The following is an 18,734-nucleotide window of genomic DNA, read 5'->3' on the forward strand; positions in this document are numbered from 1 at the left end:
TGTCAACAGAATGATTGGGAGGATTTTCAGTAAAGGTCCAGATGAGAAGTCATTTAGACTGGGTCCCCCAGTCTCTGTCAGAACCGTGGTACTCTGTTGTGGTGTGAAAGTAGCCACAGATCATCTGTAGATTAAGGGGTGTGGCTTTGTTCCAATAAAGCTTTATTTAAAAACACAGGCTGTGGGCTGGATTTGGCCCGCAGGCTGTAGTTTGTGATCCTTGATTCAGACAGTTTAGCAAGGCTGAAAAGAACACCCACACCCCCTTGTTACCCACAGATGGGTGGGACAGTGTTGGCCAGAGGCCGAGAGGAGGGTGCTCACAGGGGAATGTACAGCATGTAGAGGCCTGAAGGTGCTCCAGCACACCAAGTGTGGGAAAGTGGGACATACGGGGAAGTTTCCAGAAAGCATGATGTCAAGTTGGAAGCGGAGCGCTGCTGGGTTGTGAAGGGTCTCAAGTCCAAGTGAGGGAGTTAGGGACTTGGGAGGGGTTGTTGTTGGGTCGGGGACCTGGGGTCAACCAGGTGGTGACCTGGGATGGGGTGGGGACAGGCAATGAGGTAAGCTCTGCTCTTTAGCATTTTGCAGATGCTTTTCTCAAACTTTCCTGATCCTGCAGGCAAGCTAAACCAGTTCCGGAAGAACCTGCGGGAGTCACAGCAGCTCTGATGGGATGAGAGCTGGGTGCAGACTGTGCTCCCTTTGGTTATGGACACATAACTCCTGGGCCAGAGGCTAAAACCCCAGGGCCCCTGCTGTCCTTCCTGCAGCTTCTTCTTGGAGTCTCAGGGCAAACCCTTTCGAGCAGCGCCTCCCAGTGGCCAGAAGCTGAAATGACGGCAGTGGTGCCACCTGGTGAATGACCCGGGAAGCTGTGGTTGGCCCTGATTTCTTCTTTGGAGTCTCTGAAACGCTTCCTGTCTTCTTCTGTTCTTCACGCCCCATGCCCCTGCTAGCGTATTACTGTTCTGTGACTGCCCTGTGACCTCTGCAGTACTCCTCATCCTGCATTTGGTCTCCAGGTGTCACCTTTCTGCCGTGTTCCTAACACTTTGATTCCTGTCTTGAAAAAAGCACCTGCTGCACCATAAGCCCTGGGATGTGGCAGCTGCAGCGGGCTTGACTTTGTGAGGAACCGAGTGTGTCCACGTTGGGGGAATGTCTTACGTGATACACACGTTTTTATTTGCACAAAGAAAATGCTATTTTTGGAGCCAGAATTTTCATGTCTGACTTATGGTGATTTTCTTAAGAACCAGAACTACTGGCAGAAAGGCGGCACCCACACGCTTAGACAACTGATGTCTTATTAGAGGGCAGTTTGTGGTTCCTGATTTGGAATTTAACAATCTCCAAACATTCCAGTCCAATGAAAGTTTTAGCCGCTTTCCCATATAAAAATTCTTCCCACGAGAGTGACTTGATTCTTACAATCCCGTTAGAGTCGTGTGTGAGTCCTACAGTGTGAGGTTCAGCATTGCCATCTCCAAGTGCTCTCCGTAGGGAAACAGTTTCTGGTCATGATGAGCTTCCGCTTCCCATCTGATCCCGGCCCGGCCTGGAAACAAAGCATGTGTTTAAGGATGGAGGTGTTTGGGGACAGGACATGAGCATTTTGTGTGGGGCTGCTAGGACAGGCCTGGCAGGGTGGGGGTTGTCTTAAGTCAGTTTACTTGTTTCACAGGTTCCCAGGCCCACCCACGTACCTAGAATTGGCCTCCAGGATGGGACCAGACATCTGGTTTTGCATAGAAATGGCTAGTAGCAGGCACCATGCCGCTGTCCACTCTCTGCCTGCGTCTGCCCCAGCACTTGGCACAGCAGGACAGAAGCAGAGATCTGAACCCACATCTACCTGGCTGCTCCGTCAACTCACTCTTCACAAAGCTTAGAAAGTGGCCGGGCACAGCCAGACTCTGTCTCAAAAAAAAAAAAAAAAAAAAAAAGGTTGGTTGGGGCTTATACTATGTGTGCTGCTCGGCACTGTTTTTTTCACTTAAAAGATATTGCAGGTTTTTTTTCACGTAAGTATCTGAAGAAAGACTTCCCTTTTTTTTTTTTTTTTGCTTTTTTGCTTTTTTGAGACAGGGTCTTGCTCTGTTGCCCACGCTGCAGTGCAGTGGTGAGATCAGGGCTCACTGCAGCCTCCACCTCGTGGGCTCAAGCCATCCTCCCACCTCAGCCTCCCGAGTAGCTGGGACTACAGGCGTGTGCAACCACATCTGGCTAGTTTCTGTATGTTTTGTGAAGACGGGGTCCCACTATGTGGCCCAGGTTGGTCTTGAACACCTGGGGTCAAGTAGTCCTCCTGCCTTAGCCTCCTAAAGTGCTGGGATGACAGGCCTGAGCCCCGCACCCGGCCAGCCTCCTGTGCGAGGTTGTGCGGGACTCTGTCGTGGAACCCAGTATGCCTTCGTGTGCTGGCTTGTTTGTTGACTCTGTAGTTAACGGGCTGCCCCACATGGGCAGGCACTGGGTCGTCCGTGTCTCTGTGTGCAGTCAGAGGCTGCTGTGGGTGCATCTGTGCACATGGCTGCCAGGAGGGGCTGTGCTCAGGGGGAGCTGGGGCAGAGGCTGGTGGCAATGGGGGGCTTGGGTGTAGTGTGGAGGCATGAGAGCCAGGTGGCCGGGCTGCAGTCTGCGGGAGCTCGGGGGTCGCTTGGCCTCTGTGTGTCCCAGTGTCTTTGTCAGTGTGATGGGACAATGACAGCACACCCTCACAGGTGCTGGGGGCTGACAAATGTCAGGTCTGAGGACAGTGGCTGGCCCACTATGGGGCCAGTTTCCCTTCTCTATAGTCACCCTGCTTGTCTTCCATCAACTGGGTGCTCAGGACAGTGGCGTGGTGGATCCGCCTGTACAGCCTGTGCTCCAGCATCCTGCAGGCCACAGCTGTATCCAGCCCTGACTCCAACTGCCCCTCCCGCCACCTCCATTTTATAGATGAGGAAACCGAGGCCCAAGGGCTTAGGGAACCGTGCTCTGAAGCACATAGTAGGGCTGCTGGGCTCAGACCCACCCTCCCTCCCTGTGCTGAGCTGCCCTCCTCCTGCCGCAAGCCCCCCACGCCCCGAGCCCACCCTGCTCACCGGCCTGTGCCCGAGTTCCCTGCATGGTGTGGGAGCGTGGGACATCCTAGCTTTTCCCCGGTGCCCAGTTCTTTCACTGCCACTGGAGTCCTGCAGGGACAGCTCAGGGACCATGCAGGCCCGGGTGGGCGTGGGGGCTCAGCTAGCTTGGTGGTGAACAGCTGGCACGTCTCTGGGTTGCGGACGGTAAAGGCCACATAGACCTCAGGAGCCCGCTTGTGCTCCTGGCAGGCAGCCAGCCTCCGCAGGACCCCGACCAGCGACACGATGGCTTCTGGGCAATACAGCACGTCTACGGTGAAAGCTTCAGGTTACTGAAAGGGACAAGTGGAAAGTTCCAGTTCATGCTGACCTCAGCAGCAGGGTGAGGCCAGAGAGGCAGCAGTCATATGAGACTATTAGATGCCATTTGACCATTTGGGCCATTAGATGGAAAGGCAATTACTTGGGTGAAAAAGGAGAACCCTTAGTAGAGAAAGCTGCAAAAGACCGAAGCAAAAGAAAAAAATCTCCAGACTCACTGGTGTTCCTTAAGAAACCAGCTCTGGTTCTCGGCCTATCTAGAGGGCTTTGAATGACAGAAAGCCTGACCCTGCCGTGAACTTCGTGTTTCAGGTGTCTGCCGATTGGTCTGCTGGCTTGCAGGGGTGGGCCTGTGTCCCTGGCCACCGCTGGACCTGTGGGTTTCAGGGCTGGGACCCAGGACCACAGGCAGAGCTCTGTTCGACCAGAGAGGGGACTGAGTGTGCTGGCAGGGGTGAGGGGCTTTCGGTGGCCCAGCCAAACACCACCTTCTCTCAAGGGCCCTGACCTCGTCCCAGAAGTGGTTGTTTTCCTCCTGTGGTCTCTGAAGGACAGAGGGCATGGCTCTGGGACAGAGCTATGTGCCGACGACTGTAACGGGAGTATGCCTGTCTCCACCAAGAGGGCTGTGGCTTGAAGGTCACCTTAAGAGGCACCCCTGTCCTTTGATGTCACCCTGGAGGCCCAGAGTAACTCTTCTGGAAGCCCCATCATGTCTATGCCCGACAGCGTCCATTTTTCCCTTTTCCCAGAGCCAAGAGCTGGGTAGAGCTGCAAGGACACCGCCTGCACAGGATGCCCGGGGCTGGGCATTACCTGCTGCAATGACAACATCTGGCTGGAAGGCAGAGAGCTGATGGACCGTCGCTACGTCCCAGTCCAGCTGGGCCACTGTCACCCTGGGGCTAAGTTGGCAGTGATGTCTGCCTCTAATGAGAGGCCATTGAGAAGTACATTCCCTCGGAGCTGCTCGAGGACCCGGCTGTGAGGGTCACTGAAGATGTATGCCCGGGGGTGGCACATCTTGCAGATGGCAAGGCCTGTGAGGCCGGCACCACTGCCAAGTTCAAGGACAGTCCTGGCGGGAGGAAAGGGGACCGTGTCTTCGACTGCACCACGGTAAGCCTGCCTCGGTGCCCTGCCCTGTGCCCCGAGGTCACCTGTTAGTGAAGGCTGCCGGGTTCTCGATGGCCCATTCTGCAAGGTAGAGGGTGGCATCCCATGTGACCAGGCCTGTGGTACCGTGGGAGATGAGGGCTGTGCTCTCAGAGAGTGTGACCGAGCCTCCCGAGGGCTGCACCAAGAGAGGGCGAGAGAGTCAGTCCAGCGATCACAAGGCAAGTGGCTTAGAAGACAAGTAGCCATCCACCACATGGCTGAATAAACCATGACAGGACCAATCGCCACTCAGCAATGAGAAGCAGCTAACTGTTAACATACCAACAGCTTTCACAGGACTCAAGGTTGTCACGTGGCAAGAAAGACACTCATCTCAGGCCACACAGGATTCCATTCATCGAACATTCCTGAGACAACGGAATTCTGGCGATGGAGCACAGGTCAGTGGTGGCCAGGGGCCAGGTGTGGCTATGAAGGGGTGGCTGCCTTGTGATGATTCAATAGGCTATGTTTTTCCTTTGTGGTTTTCTGTATCTATGTTTTATCTTTTTTTTTTTTTTTGAGCTCTGTCACCTAGGCTGGAGTCAGTGGCACGATCTTGGCTCACTGCAACCTCTGCCTCCTGGGTTCAAGCAATTCTCCTGCCTCACCTGCCCAAGTAGCTGTGACTACAGGCGTGTGCCACCATGTCCGGCTAATTTTTGTACTTTTTTTTGAGACACAGATTCGCTCTCGTTGCTGAGGCCAGAGTGCAATAGCATGATCTCGGCTCACTACAACCTCCACCTCCGGGGTTCAAGAGATTCTCCTGCCTCAGCCTCCCGAGTAGCTGGGATTACAGGCGCCCACTACCACACCCCGCTAATTTTTGTATTTTTGGTAAAGATGGAGTTTCACCATGTTGGCCAAGCTGGTCTCAAACTCCTGACCTCAGGTGATCCCCTTGCCTCAGCCTCCCAAAGTGCTGGGATTACAGGCATGAGCCACCACGCCTGGCCTAATTTTTGTATTTTTAGTAGAGAGAGGGTTTCACCTTATTGGCCAGGCTGGTCTCGAACTCCTGACCTCAGATCCACCTGCCTTGGCCTCCCATAGTGCTGGGATTACAGGCGTGAACCACCATGTCCAGCCCTGTCAAGTATTCTTTGAGGACTGGGCACCAGGTCCTTGTGAAGCAGGTAGTGTGTGTCACCTATTGGACAAATGCCCAACAACCCCACGAGACATGCTGTTGTTGTTGAAGTGCTTGATTTACAGACAGGGAAACTGAGGCTAAAGAAGGTTAATGGACCTCATGTCTAAGACTGCAGAATGGGTGAGTCAGGATTTGAACCCACACCCACGTTTTCACTTTTTCTGTGCAGGAAGGGTATCTGGGCTGTGAGGGGGAGGAGGGTGCCCTTCTCATAACAGCAAATAGCTCTGGTGGCCCTGGGTGGACTCCTTGGCCATCAGAATCTCCGCCAGCGCCTTGTACAGCTCGTCAAAAGGCTCCGTGTGGACAGCCTCGTGCTGGGGGCAGACAGAGTGAGAGCTTGTTTGCTTTCGTTCTAATCTGTAAAAATGGCCAGATGATTTTCACCAAGTTTGGAAGGGAGATTTGGGATGGAATGGTGTAATATCGGCCAGCTGGTATATAAAATGTTCACTTCGTTGGGCGTGGTGGTGTGTGTAGAATAGTTCCAGCTGCTCTAGAGGCTGACATGGGAGGACTGCTTGAGCCCAGGAGTTCGAGGACAGCCTGGGCAACAGAGTTCTTGTCTCTAAAAAAAAATAATTCCACTTGGTAGGGAAACCTGGACGGGAGGGCCTTCAACAAGAGGTGTTGAGAGGGTAGGGTTAGGTGTAGTCTAGGGCAGGAGACAAGGATTCCGTGAGAGCTGCCACATGACCATGACAGAGAGCTCTGTGTTTGGATCAAACACAGAAAGGAAAACAAAAGGTGCTTTTAAGTGAGCCCAGGCAGAACTGTGAGGGCGGCCCATGCTGCAGTCTGTGGCTGTCAGCAGGCTGCTTCTCCACAGCTGGCCCCGTCCTAGGATTCGCAAGGCAGCAGCAGGGTACACTGGGTGACTGCTGCCCTCTCGTCGTGGCACAGGGCAGACCGGCTGGTGACCACAGGTGCATGCTTTTGGGGAGGACTAGGGAGAAAGCAGGTATTGGAGAAGCAGGGGATTGTTTATTTGCTAAAAGTGTGGCCCTTTCACTCAGCAGGTCTGCTACTGCCTACTAAGGAACGGCTTCTTGACATCCTCATGTCAAACCCTGCATGTTCGGGCCCATCTTTAAAATCCATCCTAGGCCAGGTGCAGTGGCTCATGCCTGTAATCCCAGCACTTTGGGAGGCTGAGGCAGGCGGATCACCTGAGGTCAGGAGTTCGAGACCAGCCTGGCCAACATGGTGAAACTCTGTCTCTACTAAAAATACAAAAATTAGCCAGGCATGGGGGCGTGTGCCTGTAGTCCCAGCTTCTTAGAAGGCTAGGCACGAGAGTTGCTTGAACCCGGGAGGCAGAGATTTCAGGGAGCCGAGATTGTGCCACGGTAATCCAGCCCAGGCACCACAGTGAGACTGTCTCAAAAAAGTAAATAAACAAGTAAAAAATAAATCCATCCTGTATCAGTCAGGAAAGAGCTCATTCCAGCAGGATCAATGCAGAGAATTCACCAGAGGAACTAGTTCCAAAGGTATGGCAAGAGCTAAATCTTCCAACAGGGGCCCGTGGGGCAACCCAGAGACAGACAAGAGCAGGAAACTCCAAACCCTTCAGCGGGCAGGACAGAGTGTGTGGGTGAGGGTTCCAGTGCTGTGGGCTGGACCAGCCTGGTAGGAATGAGAATTCATATGCTAGGAGTTGGGGCCCCAGAGAAGCAGCTGCTGTGGAAACCCCAGGAGGCAGAGTGAGGGAGAGACACTGGCCTCCCCTTCTTCCCGCCCTGCACTGTCTCCCATGGGTCACACGTGGCTGCAGCCAGTTGCCTGGGGAGGCCCCTGCCATGCTGGGGTTTGCAAAGCAGGCCCAGGGCCTGGGAAGGACGGGGTCTGCAGCACGCCGGTGGCTATGCTGTCTGGCTACTGGGTGGACACTGCCCATAACTGACCTTTTTGATGAGTTCTGAGAGAAAGCACCGGGCATACTTGACTGACGGCGGGTGCTTCACACACACAGGATGCTTCACAGTCTACAGCAAAGGACAGAACGTTGGTTGCTCGAGAGCCCGTCTTAAGTCTCCTATGAGCTTCAAGCCAACACAGCAGAGGGCAAACTCCAGGCTACCCGATCCCTCAGCAAAGATGCAGATGGACACAGCGTTCTGGCCCCACGCATCTGAAGTTCGTTTTAAGATATAAGCCGTTTCCTAAAAATGCTTCCACTGCAGTGGCACAGGCTATGGCAGCATTTCTAATGCCCATTCTGAGCAGGAACACAGGGCATGTGGGCCCAAACCACCTCCCTCCCAGGGGAGCCAGTGTGAACCAGGGTTTGCAGTAAGGACAGTCGCCAACTGTCTGGCTTTATGGAAGAGGCGGGAAGGCCCACTCAGCAACTGCTCTCTTGGATCGTGTGTCCCTGGGGACAGGATGGAGGGGAGGGGACACTCAGGGTGACTCCAGCTAAAGCCGAGAGAAGCCAAGTGCAGGATGAGCAAGTTCCAGGCAGTGGGAACAGCCTGTGCAAGCTCTGAGGTGGCCACGGGCTGGCACTTGGAAAGGAGGGCAGAGGGACTGGTGCAGCAGGAGTGGGGACGGTGGGAAAACAGGAGCCTGGAGGGAGAGGGAGGAGACGGTCTGCAGTGCCTGCTGGCTGGGAGGGATGCAGATTCTGCCCAAGGGCAGCAAAGTACCCCACGCAATACACAGGCTCTTCATGCTGGTGCTGATTTTTCATTTTTTCTGACACAGAGTCTCGCTCTGTTGCCCAGGCTGGAGTGCAGTGGCCCGATCTTGGCTCACTGCAGCCTCCGCCTCCTGGGTTCAAGCGATTCTCCTGCCTCAGCCTCCTGAGTAGCTGGGACTATAGGCGTGCACAACCACGCCCAGCTAATTTTTTTTATTTTTAGTAGAGATGTGTTTTTGCCATGTTGGCTAGGCTGGTCTTGAACTCCTGACCTTAGGTGATCCATCCACCTCAGCCTCCCAAAGACCTGGGATTACAGGTGTGAGCCAGTGCACCCAGCCTTGTGCTGGGTTTTAAAGCAGCTCTCCCTACATCTCATGCTTCACCACCTACCAGAGTGAGGCTCAGGGTGAAACTCAGAGCAAGGTGCAAGACAACTTCAGGTATCTCCATGCTCAAAGCCCTGACCTGCTGTATTGCCCCGAAAGTCTTCCCTGCTGTGGCTGCATCTTTTCCACGTGGATAATCTTGGTTCACCTCTAGCACAGGAATTCTTCTCCGGGGCTCCTAGGATGGGCTGGGTGGGTGGGGGTGGAGGATGTCTGCCTCCCCTGAGTTTGTATGGAAAAGGTATTCTTTTGGCGCACTTCTTTCTGGGAGGGAGTCTATTGCTTTGTCTTTTCAGAAGGGCTCATGGCCCTTCGAAGGTGAAGACCCAGGATGCAGGGTGATCTGCACTTGGCCCTCAAGGCCAAGGTCAGCCTGTGGCTGGGTCGGATGGTGATCCTGGCTCTCACCTGCATGCAGATGCACTTGAGTCCAAACCCCACCCTGGACAAAGCAAGGGCCCATTTAGGTCTAGAAGAGACAGGAGTGGGTGGGACAGGCCCATGAATGCAAAAAAAGAAAGTCTCTGAGCATCTACCAAATGCTAGAAGCTGTTTTGCACCTGTCATCTCTGTTTTTGCTGTGGATGGTTTAAAAAACATTCCCTAGATTTCCCCCCTCTTGCAGATTTTTGTATATTCTGATGTCTTTGTCTAAGTCTTAGATAGAAAACAAAAGCACAGGAGCTGTCGGAGGTGCTGACACCCACCTGCAGTGCTGACTCAATGGTTTTGTTCTTTGAAGAGGTCTGTTTTTAAAGGGTACAAGCACACCTGTGGTTCTTCTCTCAGGTCTTCCGGAGAAATTCAGGAGGCAGAGTCATGAGTCCCAGGGACTCTGGGATTCTTACCTTCTGCAAAATATCCCGCAGCAGCTCAGAATCTGATGAGTCTCTTAACTTTGCTTCTAAGCTCAGTGTGGATGGGAGAGAGAGAAATCTCAAGGGCGGATTCACAGGAACATTAAAGCACGCAATAGAATGTATTGACAAAGCTCTATGTGATCCCTCCCTGGGGACGTGGAGCCAGTTGGAAGTGGAAGCCACAGCAGCTGAAAGCCTGACCTTCAGATGTCGCAGAGTGCACCTGGATGAGTCACAGGAAGAAGGCTGACCCTTGGCCGCATGAGTCCTGGCTACTCAGCTGCCACCCAGGTCATGGGCCAGCTCCCTGGTTGCACTGGTCAGCCAGGAATTACCAGGGCAGCCATGGCACCAAGGTTTGATGGGCTTGCCATCTGAGTTTAAGTGGAAATGCAGAATGTGCCCATACCAGCCTGGGTTACATTGTCCTCTTACGGGGCCTCAAGCCCAGCAGCGAGCTTTGGCTCCCGAGTTAGGCAGACTGTCTCAGCTGGCATGTGACACACGGCAAGGCACTTCATTGCTTCAGAGCTCCTTCTATGCCATAAAGGGCCCTACAAGACCTGGTGCTAATCCCTCTCTCTGGCCTGTTCTCCCTCACCCCTGGCCCACCCTGCTCACTCCACTCAAGCCACACTGGCTGCCTTGCTGTTGTTCCTCAACCACAGCTGGCTTGTTTCCACCACAGGGCCTTGGCATATCCTGTTCCCCAAACCCTTCCCATGGCTGGCTACTTCACCACTCAGGCCCCAGTTCAAATGCCACCTCTTTGGGGAAGGTTTCCCTGATTCCCTGACTTTGGTGACTCTTCTCCCCAGTTGCTCCATTCACCATTTCCCTGTTTTATTGGCTTTAAAGCCACTCTCATCTGGTCTTTTCTTGTTTATTCATTTATTTGTTTATTCTCTGGCTCTCCCATGCAAGCAGAGCCTCATCTATCATGGGTACTGCTGATCCATGGTGCCTGGCTCACGGAAGGCATTTATTAAACATTTTGAGGCTGAATAAAACACTAGCTAACACCGACATGCATTTACCATGAGCCAGGCACTGATCCACAGGCTTTTGTACTCAACGCTGACAACAACCCTAAGAGGTAGGTATCATTATATCCCCCATTTTATTAATAAGGAAACAATAGCACAGAGAGATGCAGTCACTTGCCCAAGGTCACACAGGGCCAGGGGTTGGGCCAGGATTCGAAGCAGGCAGGCTGTCTCCTGGGTCTGAACTCTCAACTACTTCACCCTAATCAAACAATCCCTCTGGTCAAATGTGAGTGATAATAATAGTACCCACCTCGTGGGTGTTGAGGGTGAGCCCAAGTTAGCATTCAGCGTGGGCATGTGAACAACTATAGTCAATATTGAATGGAGACCTATGATGCTTTTATGAAGGTTTCTATTTTGGGTTAAAAATGCACAAATTTCTCCTGACCAGAAATGATCTCTGAGTGCAAATATTTCATGTCAATGGAATAACGCAAATGATTAAGCAACACCCCATAAAATGGGGCAGACCCAGGAGGAATATCTATCCAAACTGACTCAGCCCAGTGAGCTCACTGCACATGAATTACAAATGGAGCGGGGTGCATTAAGCCCCTCTGCTGGCAGAAGGGAGGCTGCTGCCTGCCATGCGCCTGTGCTGAGAATGGCAGGTCCCCAGGGAGAGGAGAGGCCACCCCCTTCTCTGTCTCTTCCATCACAGGCGTGAAAGCCTCAGCGCATGAGCCAATTCTGTGCAGTGCTCGACATACAGATGAGAACACTGAGGCACGAGGGACAGCCTGTGACCTGGTCACCGCCCTCAGGAGGAGGTGGTTACCCACGGGCCTGAGGGCGCTGACTTTTTAGAATGGGCGAGTGCAGCTGTGTCCCAGTGACCAGAACGATTACTGCCTTTAAAAAGTCGTGAAAATGATCATGAACTGTACCCCACACCGAGCGTGCGTCTGCCCCCGAAGGCGGTGGAGACACCCCCAGCTTCCGCCGCCAGCTCGCGGGGCAGAAGGGGTGTGAGCGACTCTGGCCAGGCCCCAGGGACGGGAACCGCGTCTCCCGGCCCCGACCAGGGAGAGCCTAGGAACTCACGTGGCCAGAGCGCCGGGGGTTTCAGCACGGAGACCCATCCCGTCTGCCCCTGGACTCCCTCGAGCCCCGGAGGCCTCTCCGCTCGCCCCGCCGCCCACCTGCCAGGGGAAGGAGCGCAGTGTGCGCGCCGCCAGGAAGCGGCGATCGAAACCCTGCAGCAAGGGTTCGGTCCCCGCGTTCTCCTCGAGCGCCATGACGTAAGCGGGACCCCAGCGTTGCCGGGAGACCGGGCGGAAGCCGGGCCTGGACTGAAGAGGGGGCGGGCCCAGGGCAGTGCGCGGGGGCAGAGAGGGGGCGGGGCCTGGGGGTAGGGTCAGGAGGTGCGTCCTGGGGGCGGACTCTAGGGCGGGGCCAAGATGAGCGTTAGGAGGGCGGGGCCTGGGGTGGGGCCAGGATGAGCGTCATGAGGGTGAGGCCTGGGGTAGGGCCAGGATAAGCGTCGTTGGGGCAGGTCCTGGGTAGAGTCCAGGTTGGCGCGTCCTGGGGCGGGGCCAGGATAGGGCGATCCTGGAAGCTGGGCTTTGGAAGCGTCCAGGTTGGTGGCGTCCTGGAGGCGGTGCCTTGGGTGGGGGCAGGATAAGAGTCCTGGAGGCGGGCATTAGGGCGGGGATAAACGCCATTGGGTTCAGGAGGCGGGACTCAGAGCACAGCCCAGGAGACAGGTCTTAGGGCGGGGCTAAGGCCAGACCCAGAGAAGGGCTCAGGAGGCGGGGCGGAGGCGGGGCAGGGGCGGGGCGTTGACTATGTCGTAGCACATGGCCAGGCGGTGCGCGGACTCTGGGAGGCGAAGCTTAGGACGGGCCCACGTGGGGAGGGGCCCAGGGTCCGGGAGGCGGTGCCGAGTCCGGGCTGGGCTGCGCTCAGGAGGCGGGCCCTGGGAGGCGGAGCTTAGGGAGGGGCTGGTGTCGGGAGGGACCCAGGGACTGGGAGGCCGGTCGGGGCTGGGCTCAGGGGCCGAGACCTAGCTGGGCTTGGGGCGGGGCCGAGACGGAGCGAGGGGTCCAGGGTGTGGGAAACGGGGAGGGGTTTGAGGAGGGGATCGGAATGTGGCTCAAGTTCGGGAGGCGTTACCTGCGGAGGGTTTGAGGCAGGTACAGGAGCGAGCCCACGGTCTGCCGACGCGGGGCCAGGGTCGGGCCCCAGGATCTGGAGCTTCGGTCGGGGCCGAGTCCGAGTTTGGGGCCCGGGAGGCGGGGCCAGTTAGGGTGAGGGTCCCTGGGATGGACGGGTCAGGCCTTGGGCTAACGTAGGCACTCTCGCAGTTCCTCCGCCTTCAGGAAGGTCTTTTTAGCAGGGGCCTTACGGGTGCGCGCTTCGGTCCTAGAGGCCTTATCCTAGCCTCCTCTACATCAGCGCCACCCCTCTAGGGCCCGAAACGAGGGAGCTTTCCCTCTGTCCCCCAGCCTTTGGACTGTCACCAAACAAGCCATTCGTTCATCAAATACTTATTAAGCGCCTACCATGTGCCTGACAAGGGAGATGTAATGGTGAGAAAAACTAGGTGTGGTCCAGGGGCTCAGGGGCTCTTGGAAGAAGTGGACATTGAAGTACTTATCACACAAATGAGGATAAAAGTACGATAGCGATATCTGCCGCGAAGGTGAGCAGACAGAGCTAGCGGGGCTTGCAGGAGGAGTTTTGATCTTGCAGGGACAGGAAGGAGGAGTTAGCTCTTGCCGGGTGGGATTGGGGGTGGTGGTGATATAGACGTGGGGACAGAGTGGAAAACAACAAAAATATAATTATTTTAGTTCAAAGTTATTGTGTCTTGAGTTGAAAGGCAGGGCAGTTAGCAACACAGTTCAGATTTCAGTACTGCCCCTGAAATCTGAACTGTGTTCAAAGTCTAAAACGTTTACCTTAGCAAATTCCTCATAAAACTGCATTTGGAAGAGTCCCGAGAGCGAATTTGTTAAGTATACTTGCAAAAGGTAGATGAGGAGACAGATAAAATCTTATTACCTCTTTCAGATGAGAGGCACTTGAGCCCTGCTCAGCTATGAGAATAAGAGAGGGGAATTAATTCTAATTGAATACACTTGTTCTCTTATAGCTGTTGTTCCACACCAGAACCAAATGAGCGCAAGATCTGACAAAGAAAGAAAAAGGTTCTTCTTTTATTCCCCCATACCCTTTCATTTAAATCAAGAGGATGAGATGTGGTTATTGCTGTGTTTTTAGACAGAATCAACGGTTTCTGGGTCTGAGATGTTGCATACACCCTCTCAGTCCCTGTATCCTGAGATGGAGTCACCTGAGAATCCACAGCAAGTCCTAACCAGGGATGGGTCTGGGTGATTAAGGAAGGTTGGCTTCAGAACTGGGCCAGGGGCACTGCTTTGCTTTTGCTGTTTTGATCAGCTCTCTGCCTGCAGGAGACAAGGAAAACCAATGGGAACAGGTTAGTTATACTCATAAATCCTGGTCTTATTTTATTAACTCACATAATAGGTATTAATTGTCTTTCCTCCAAGGAGCAAAAGGGCATATAAGGTCAATGCCATAGTAAGTAACACTGTATTATGTTATAATAAAATATTAATAAATCTAGGTTGGTTCAGTCTTTCCTGAGTCCATAGATTGGAAGCAGATTGAGGAAGGACGCTAGCGGACCACAGAGCTGAGCCATGCACACAGAATAAATCTTTTTTTCTTTTTTTTTTGGAGACGGAGTTTTGCTCTCTTGTTGCCCAGGCTGGAGTGCAATGGTGCGATCTTGGCTCACTACAACCTCCACCTCCCAGGTTCAAGCGATTCTCCTGCCTCAGCCTCCCGAGTAGCTGGGATTACAGGTGTTAGCCACCCTGCTGGGCCACTTTTGTATTTTTAGTAGAGACAGGGTTTGAACACGTTGGCTAGGCTGGCCTCAAATTCCTGACCTCAGGTTATCCACCTGCCTCTGCCTCCCAAGGTGCTGGGATTACAGGCATGACCCACCGCGCCTGGCCAGAAGAAATCTTTATCTTGGTGTGCAGTCTCTGATGATGGACAAATGTCATCTCTCTTGGATCTGAATCTGGAAGGATCAAGGCACTGAAGGGATTTTTTTGTTTCAGACAGTCTCCCTCTGTTGCCAGGCTGGAGTGCGGTGGCAGGATCTCAGCTCACTGCAACCTGTGCCTCCCGGGCTCAAGCGATTCTCCTGCCTCAGCCTCTTGAGTAGCTGGGACTACGGGCAAGCGTCACCACGCCCAGCTAATTTTTGTATTTTTAGTAGAGACAGGGTTTTACCATGTTGGCCAGGATGGTCTCAATCTCTTGACATCATGATCCACCTGCCTTGGCCTCCCAAAGGGCTGGGATTACAGGCGTGAGCCACCATGCCCGGCCTCACTGAAGGGATTTTTTTTAATGTCACGTGGCTCTCACAGGTGCGGTGTGTTCAGGAGGCAAGTGAAGATTACGACGGATGCTTAAAAACAAACGTAAAATTCCAGGTGGTGTTGCTATGGGTAGTAGCATTAGGACAATCTGAGTGGTTTCAATTGCAAGAGTGTGCGTGTACGTGCAAGAACTACAGTCAAGATTCAACTTCTGGGTTTGAGGGTCTCTTTAATAACAGTAATAGCAGCCTAAGTCAGTTTAACAGTATGGAATGGTTGCCTTTTAGAAGTTAAGCTATGGGCATGGAAGTTCAATCAGTACATTGAAGTTTTTACTTTATCTCTCCTATAGTTAATGGTTTCTGCAGAAAAGGACCAACTGATTTCTTTCTAAATCGTTGCTTCATGGTGTAGAGACCTTTATAAGTCATGTTTCAACTTACAGAAAATTTTTATAGTTCAAATATAAATTACGTTCAGTGTGGACTTTGTAATAGAATTTAAGGTTAAGTAAAATTTCCACTTTCCTTAGGCTGTTTGCAGTGCCCAGCAGGCCCCATCATATCGAGATGGAGGTTATGTTAATGGAGGAGATTGGTCAGGGATGGGCAGAATAAGGAATATGGGCAGCTCAGGCTAATGATACAATGGTTTTGATGTAGAAAGAGGGTCAGGCATGGGATAATGCCTGTAATCCCACTGCCTTGGGAGGCCAAGACAAGAGAATCGCTTGAGGTCAGACCAGCCTGGTCAACAGAGTGAGACCTAACCTGTACAAAAAAAACCACAAAAAAACAAAAAAATTAGTCGGGCATGATGGTGTGCGCCTGTAGTCTCAGCCACTTGGAAGACTGAGGTCAGGGGATCCCTTGAGCCCAAGAGTTTGAGGCTGCAGTGAGCTATAATCACATAACTGTACTCCAGCCTGGGTGACAGGGTGAGGCCCTGACTCAAAAAAAAATTGAGTCAGGGAAAAAATTTGAAATCTTAATCCTCAGTACACAGGAATGTGACCTTATTTGGAAATAGGGTCTTTCTAGATGTAATCAAGTAACGATGAGTCATCCTGGATTGGGGGCTGCTGGTGAGGGGGCAGATGCAGTGACTGGTGTCCTTATAAAAGAAGAGAATGAGAGCCGGGCATGGTGGCTCATGCCTGTAATTTCAGCACACTTTGGGAGGGTGAGGTCGGGGGATCACTTGAAGTCAGGAGTTCGAGACCAGCCTGGGCAATAATAACAATAAAAAAGCCATTTTAGATTCCAATCGAGTGAAAGAAAACTGTCCCTTAGTCAATGTCATGCTTATTGGATCCATGAAGTCTTTGAAAATTTAAACTACAAGGACACTGCTCTCTGTGGTGGTGGAGAGAATACCAAGGATTTAAAGGTCTTTAAGAAAGAGACTGTAGAAAGCGTACCCATTGGAAACAGCAAGATGATGATAATCGTACTGACAGTAATAATAAGCTCAAATATATAGAGCTTACTATGTATCATGAATTGTTCTGAATGCTTTATAAATATATGTTGCCTCCTTTACCCTCATGGCAGCCCAGTAAAGGCGCCATTCCCCATTTTACTGCTGAGGAAACTGAGTTACAGAGCTTTTCTGCACTGAGTCATCAGGAGCAAATGCTAGATCAGGTAATTGAACCCAAGCAATCTGGTTCCAGAGCCAAATAGATGTATTTTTTATGGTATAAAAACATATACATATATTTTTAGGGGAAGGGTGGGTGTAGGATGGGATAAGGATTCTGGGTAATTGCTTGGTAAATGCCAAATACCTTTCTTGTCTGTCCCTCTTTTCAAATGATAGAGTAATGTCAGTTGCAACACTTTTTTTTTTTTTTTTTGAGACAAGGTCTAGCTGGAGTACAGTGATGCAGTCATAGCCCACTGCAGCCTCAAATACCTGGGCTCAAGCGATCCACCCACATCAGCTTCCCAAGTAGTTGGGACTACAGGCCCACACTACTGTGCCCAGCTAATTATTTTAATTTTTGCAGAGATGGCAGGTGGCGGTGGGGGGGTGTCTTGCTATGTTGCCCAGGCTGGTCTCGAACTCTTGACCTCAAATGAACCTCCTGCCTCAGCCCCACAAAGCTCTGGAATTATAGGTGTGAGCCACTGTGGCTGGCTACAATACTATGTATTTATATTTTAGACCAACAGATATTCTAGCATATAAGAAATGTGATGCTCTCTGTACATTGAAGAGTTGGACTAATATTTGTCCTGGTGGATATAGAAATTGCCTGTCTGCTCCGCTCTGGTTGAAGAAACCAGTCCGACTGTCTCTGAGGCTATGGAGCAGTCCATCAAGAATGAAAGCCCTCTGCCAGGCACATTGGCTCACACCTGTAACACCAGCACTTTGGGAGGCCGAGGCAGGTGGATCACTTGAAGTCAGGAGTTTGATACCAGCATGGCCAACATGGTGAAACCCTATTTCTACAAAAAATAGAAAAATTAGCTGGGCCTGGTGATGCGTGCCTGTAATCCCAGCTACTCAGGAGGCTGAGGCAGGAGAATCACTTGAACTTGGGAGGCACAGGTTGCAGTGGGGAGCTGAGATCACACCACTGCATTCCAGCCTGGGCGACAGAGCGAGACTCTCTCAAGAAAAAAAAAAAAGAATAAATGTCCTCATGATGGCTCAAGCACGTTGGTCCCTGAAGAGAGTCAAGGAAGGCCCACTTTACTCTGCACTGCAAAGCAGGCAGGTGGACAGGAATCTGAGAAGTGGATTCAGTGAGAGGCATTGACCCAGAGGATTTTCTGCCTAATGGTCGGTCCAGCAGAAGATTAAACTGAGCACAGCATCCTGTTCCCTCAAACCAACTGGTTGGTCAGTGGGGAATGTTCTTGCCTCGTTAAATGTCCTCATGCTACTGTCAAGATATCCTGTTACAAAACATCATAAACCAAGTTTACAAATAGGCCAGGTGATTGTGGAATTTCTCCTTGGCAAGGCCTCAGCTACGGGCGTGAGATTGGTGTGCAATAATCACAGTGTTCTGGGCCACTTGAGGGATAAAATATACCTTAGGTGATAAACTGTTGTATTTTAATGTGAATATTTCCACCAACATTAAACAGTAACCCCATGAGTTTTCTCATACCTGTTACACTCTGGAGTTGCAACAAGCTAACATGAAGCAAGTTGCAAACATAATTATCGCATTTGGCTCCTATTCACAGCAAGGGTTCTTCAAGCTGTACCTGGGACACTCTTCCCTCACCTGAGGTTTATAGCATCATTTATTTCATTATTTATTTATTTTTTGAGACGGAGTTTCACTCTGTCTCCCAGGCTGGAGTGCAATGGTGCGATCTTGGCTCACTGCAACTTCCGCCCCCCCGGGGTTCAAGCGATTCTCCTGCCTCAGCCTCCCGAGTAGCTGGGATTATAGGCACCCGCCACCACGCCTGGCTAATTTTTGTATTTTTAGTAGAGACGTGGTTTCACCATGTTGACCGGGCTGGTCTCAAACTCCTGACTTCAGGTGATCCACCGGCCTAAGCCTCCCAAAGTGTTGGGATTACTGGCATGAGCCACAGCTCCCAGCTATAGCATCATTTAAAATTTGTGTCTGCCATGAATTGTTAGTTGGTAGTTAACAAAAATAGACCACCTCATTTATGTCTTACAGTTAGCATTGGTTTTTGTGTTTTCTTTATGCCTGTTTTTTTAATTGTTTTTAAAATTGT

The 18,734-nt window shown here is 52.1% G+C and overlaps 1 protein-coding gene across 1 annotated transcript; it reads right to left on the minus strand.

Moving 5' to 3' along the window:
• Positions 1-1,460: 1,460 nt before the first annotated feature.
• LOC134756549 (putative protein N-methyltransferase FAM86B1) lies at positions 1,461-11,931 on the minus strand. The gene is given in 9 exon segments (XM_063693802.1): positions 1,461-1,563; positions 3,237-3,384; positions 4,212-4,304; positions 4,307-4,473; positions 4,556-4,689; positions 7,617-7,697; positions 9,591-9,651; positions 10,368-10,369; positions 11,794-11,931. Coding segments are annotated over 9 exon segments (885 nt in total). The 5' UTR covers positions 11,890-11,931.
• Positions 11,932-18,734: the final 6,803 nt, after the last annotated feature.

Source organism: Gorilla gorilla, chromosome 10, assembly GCF_029281585.2.
Source record: "Gorilla gorilla gorilla isolate KB3781 chromosome 10, NHGRI_mGorGor1-v2.1_pri, whole genome shotgun sequence".
Taxonomy (NCBI): domain Eukaryota; kingdom Metazoa; phylum Chordata; class Mammalia; order Primates; family Hominidae; genus Gorilla; species Gorilla gorilla.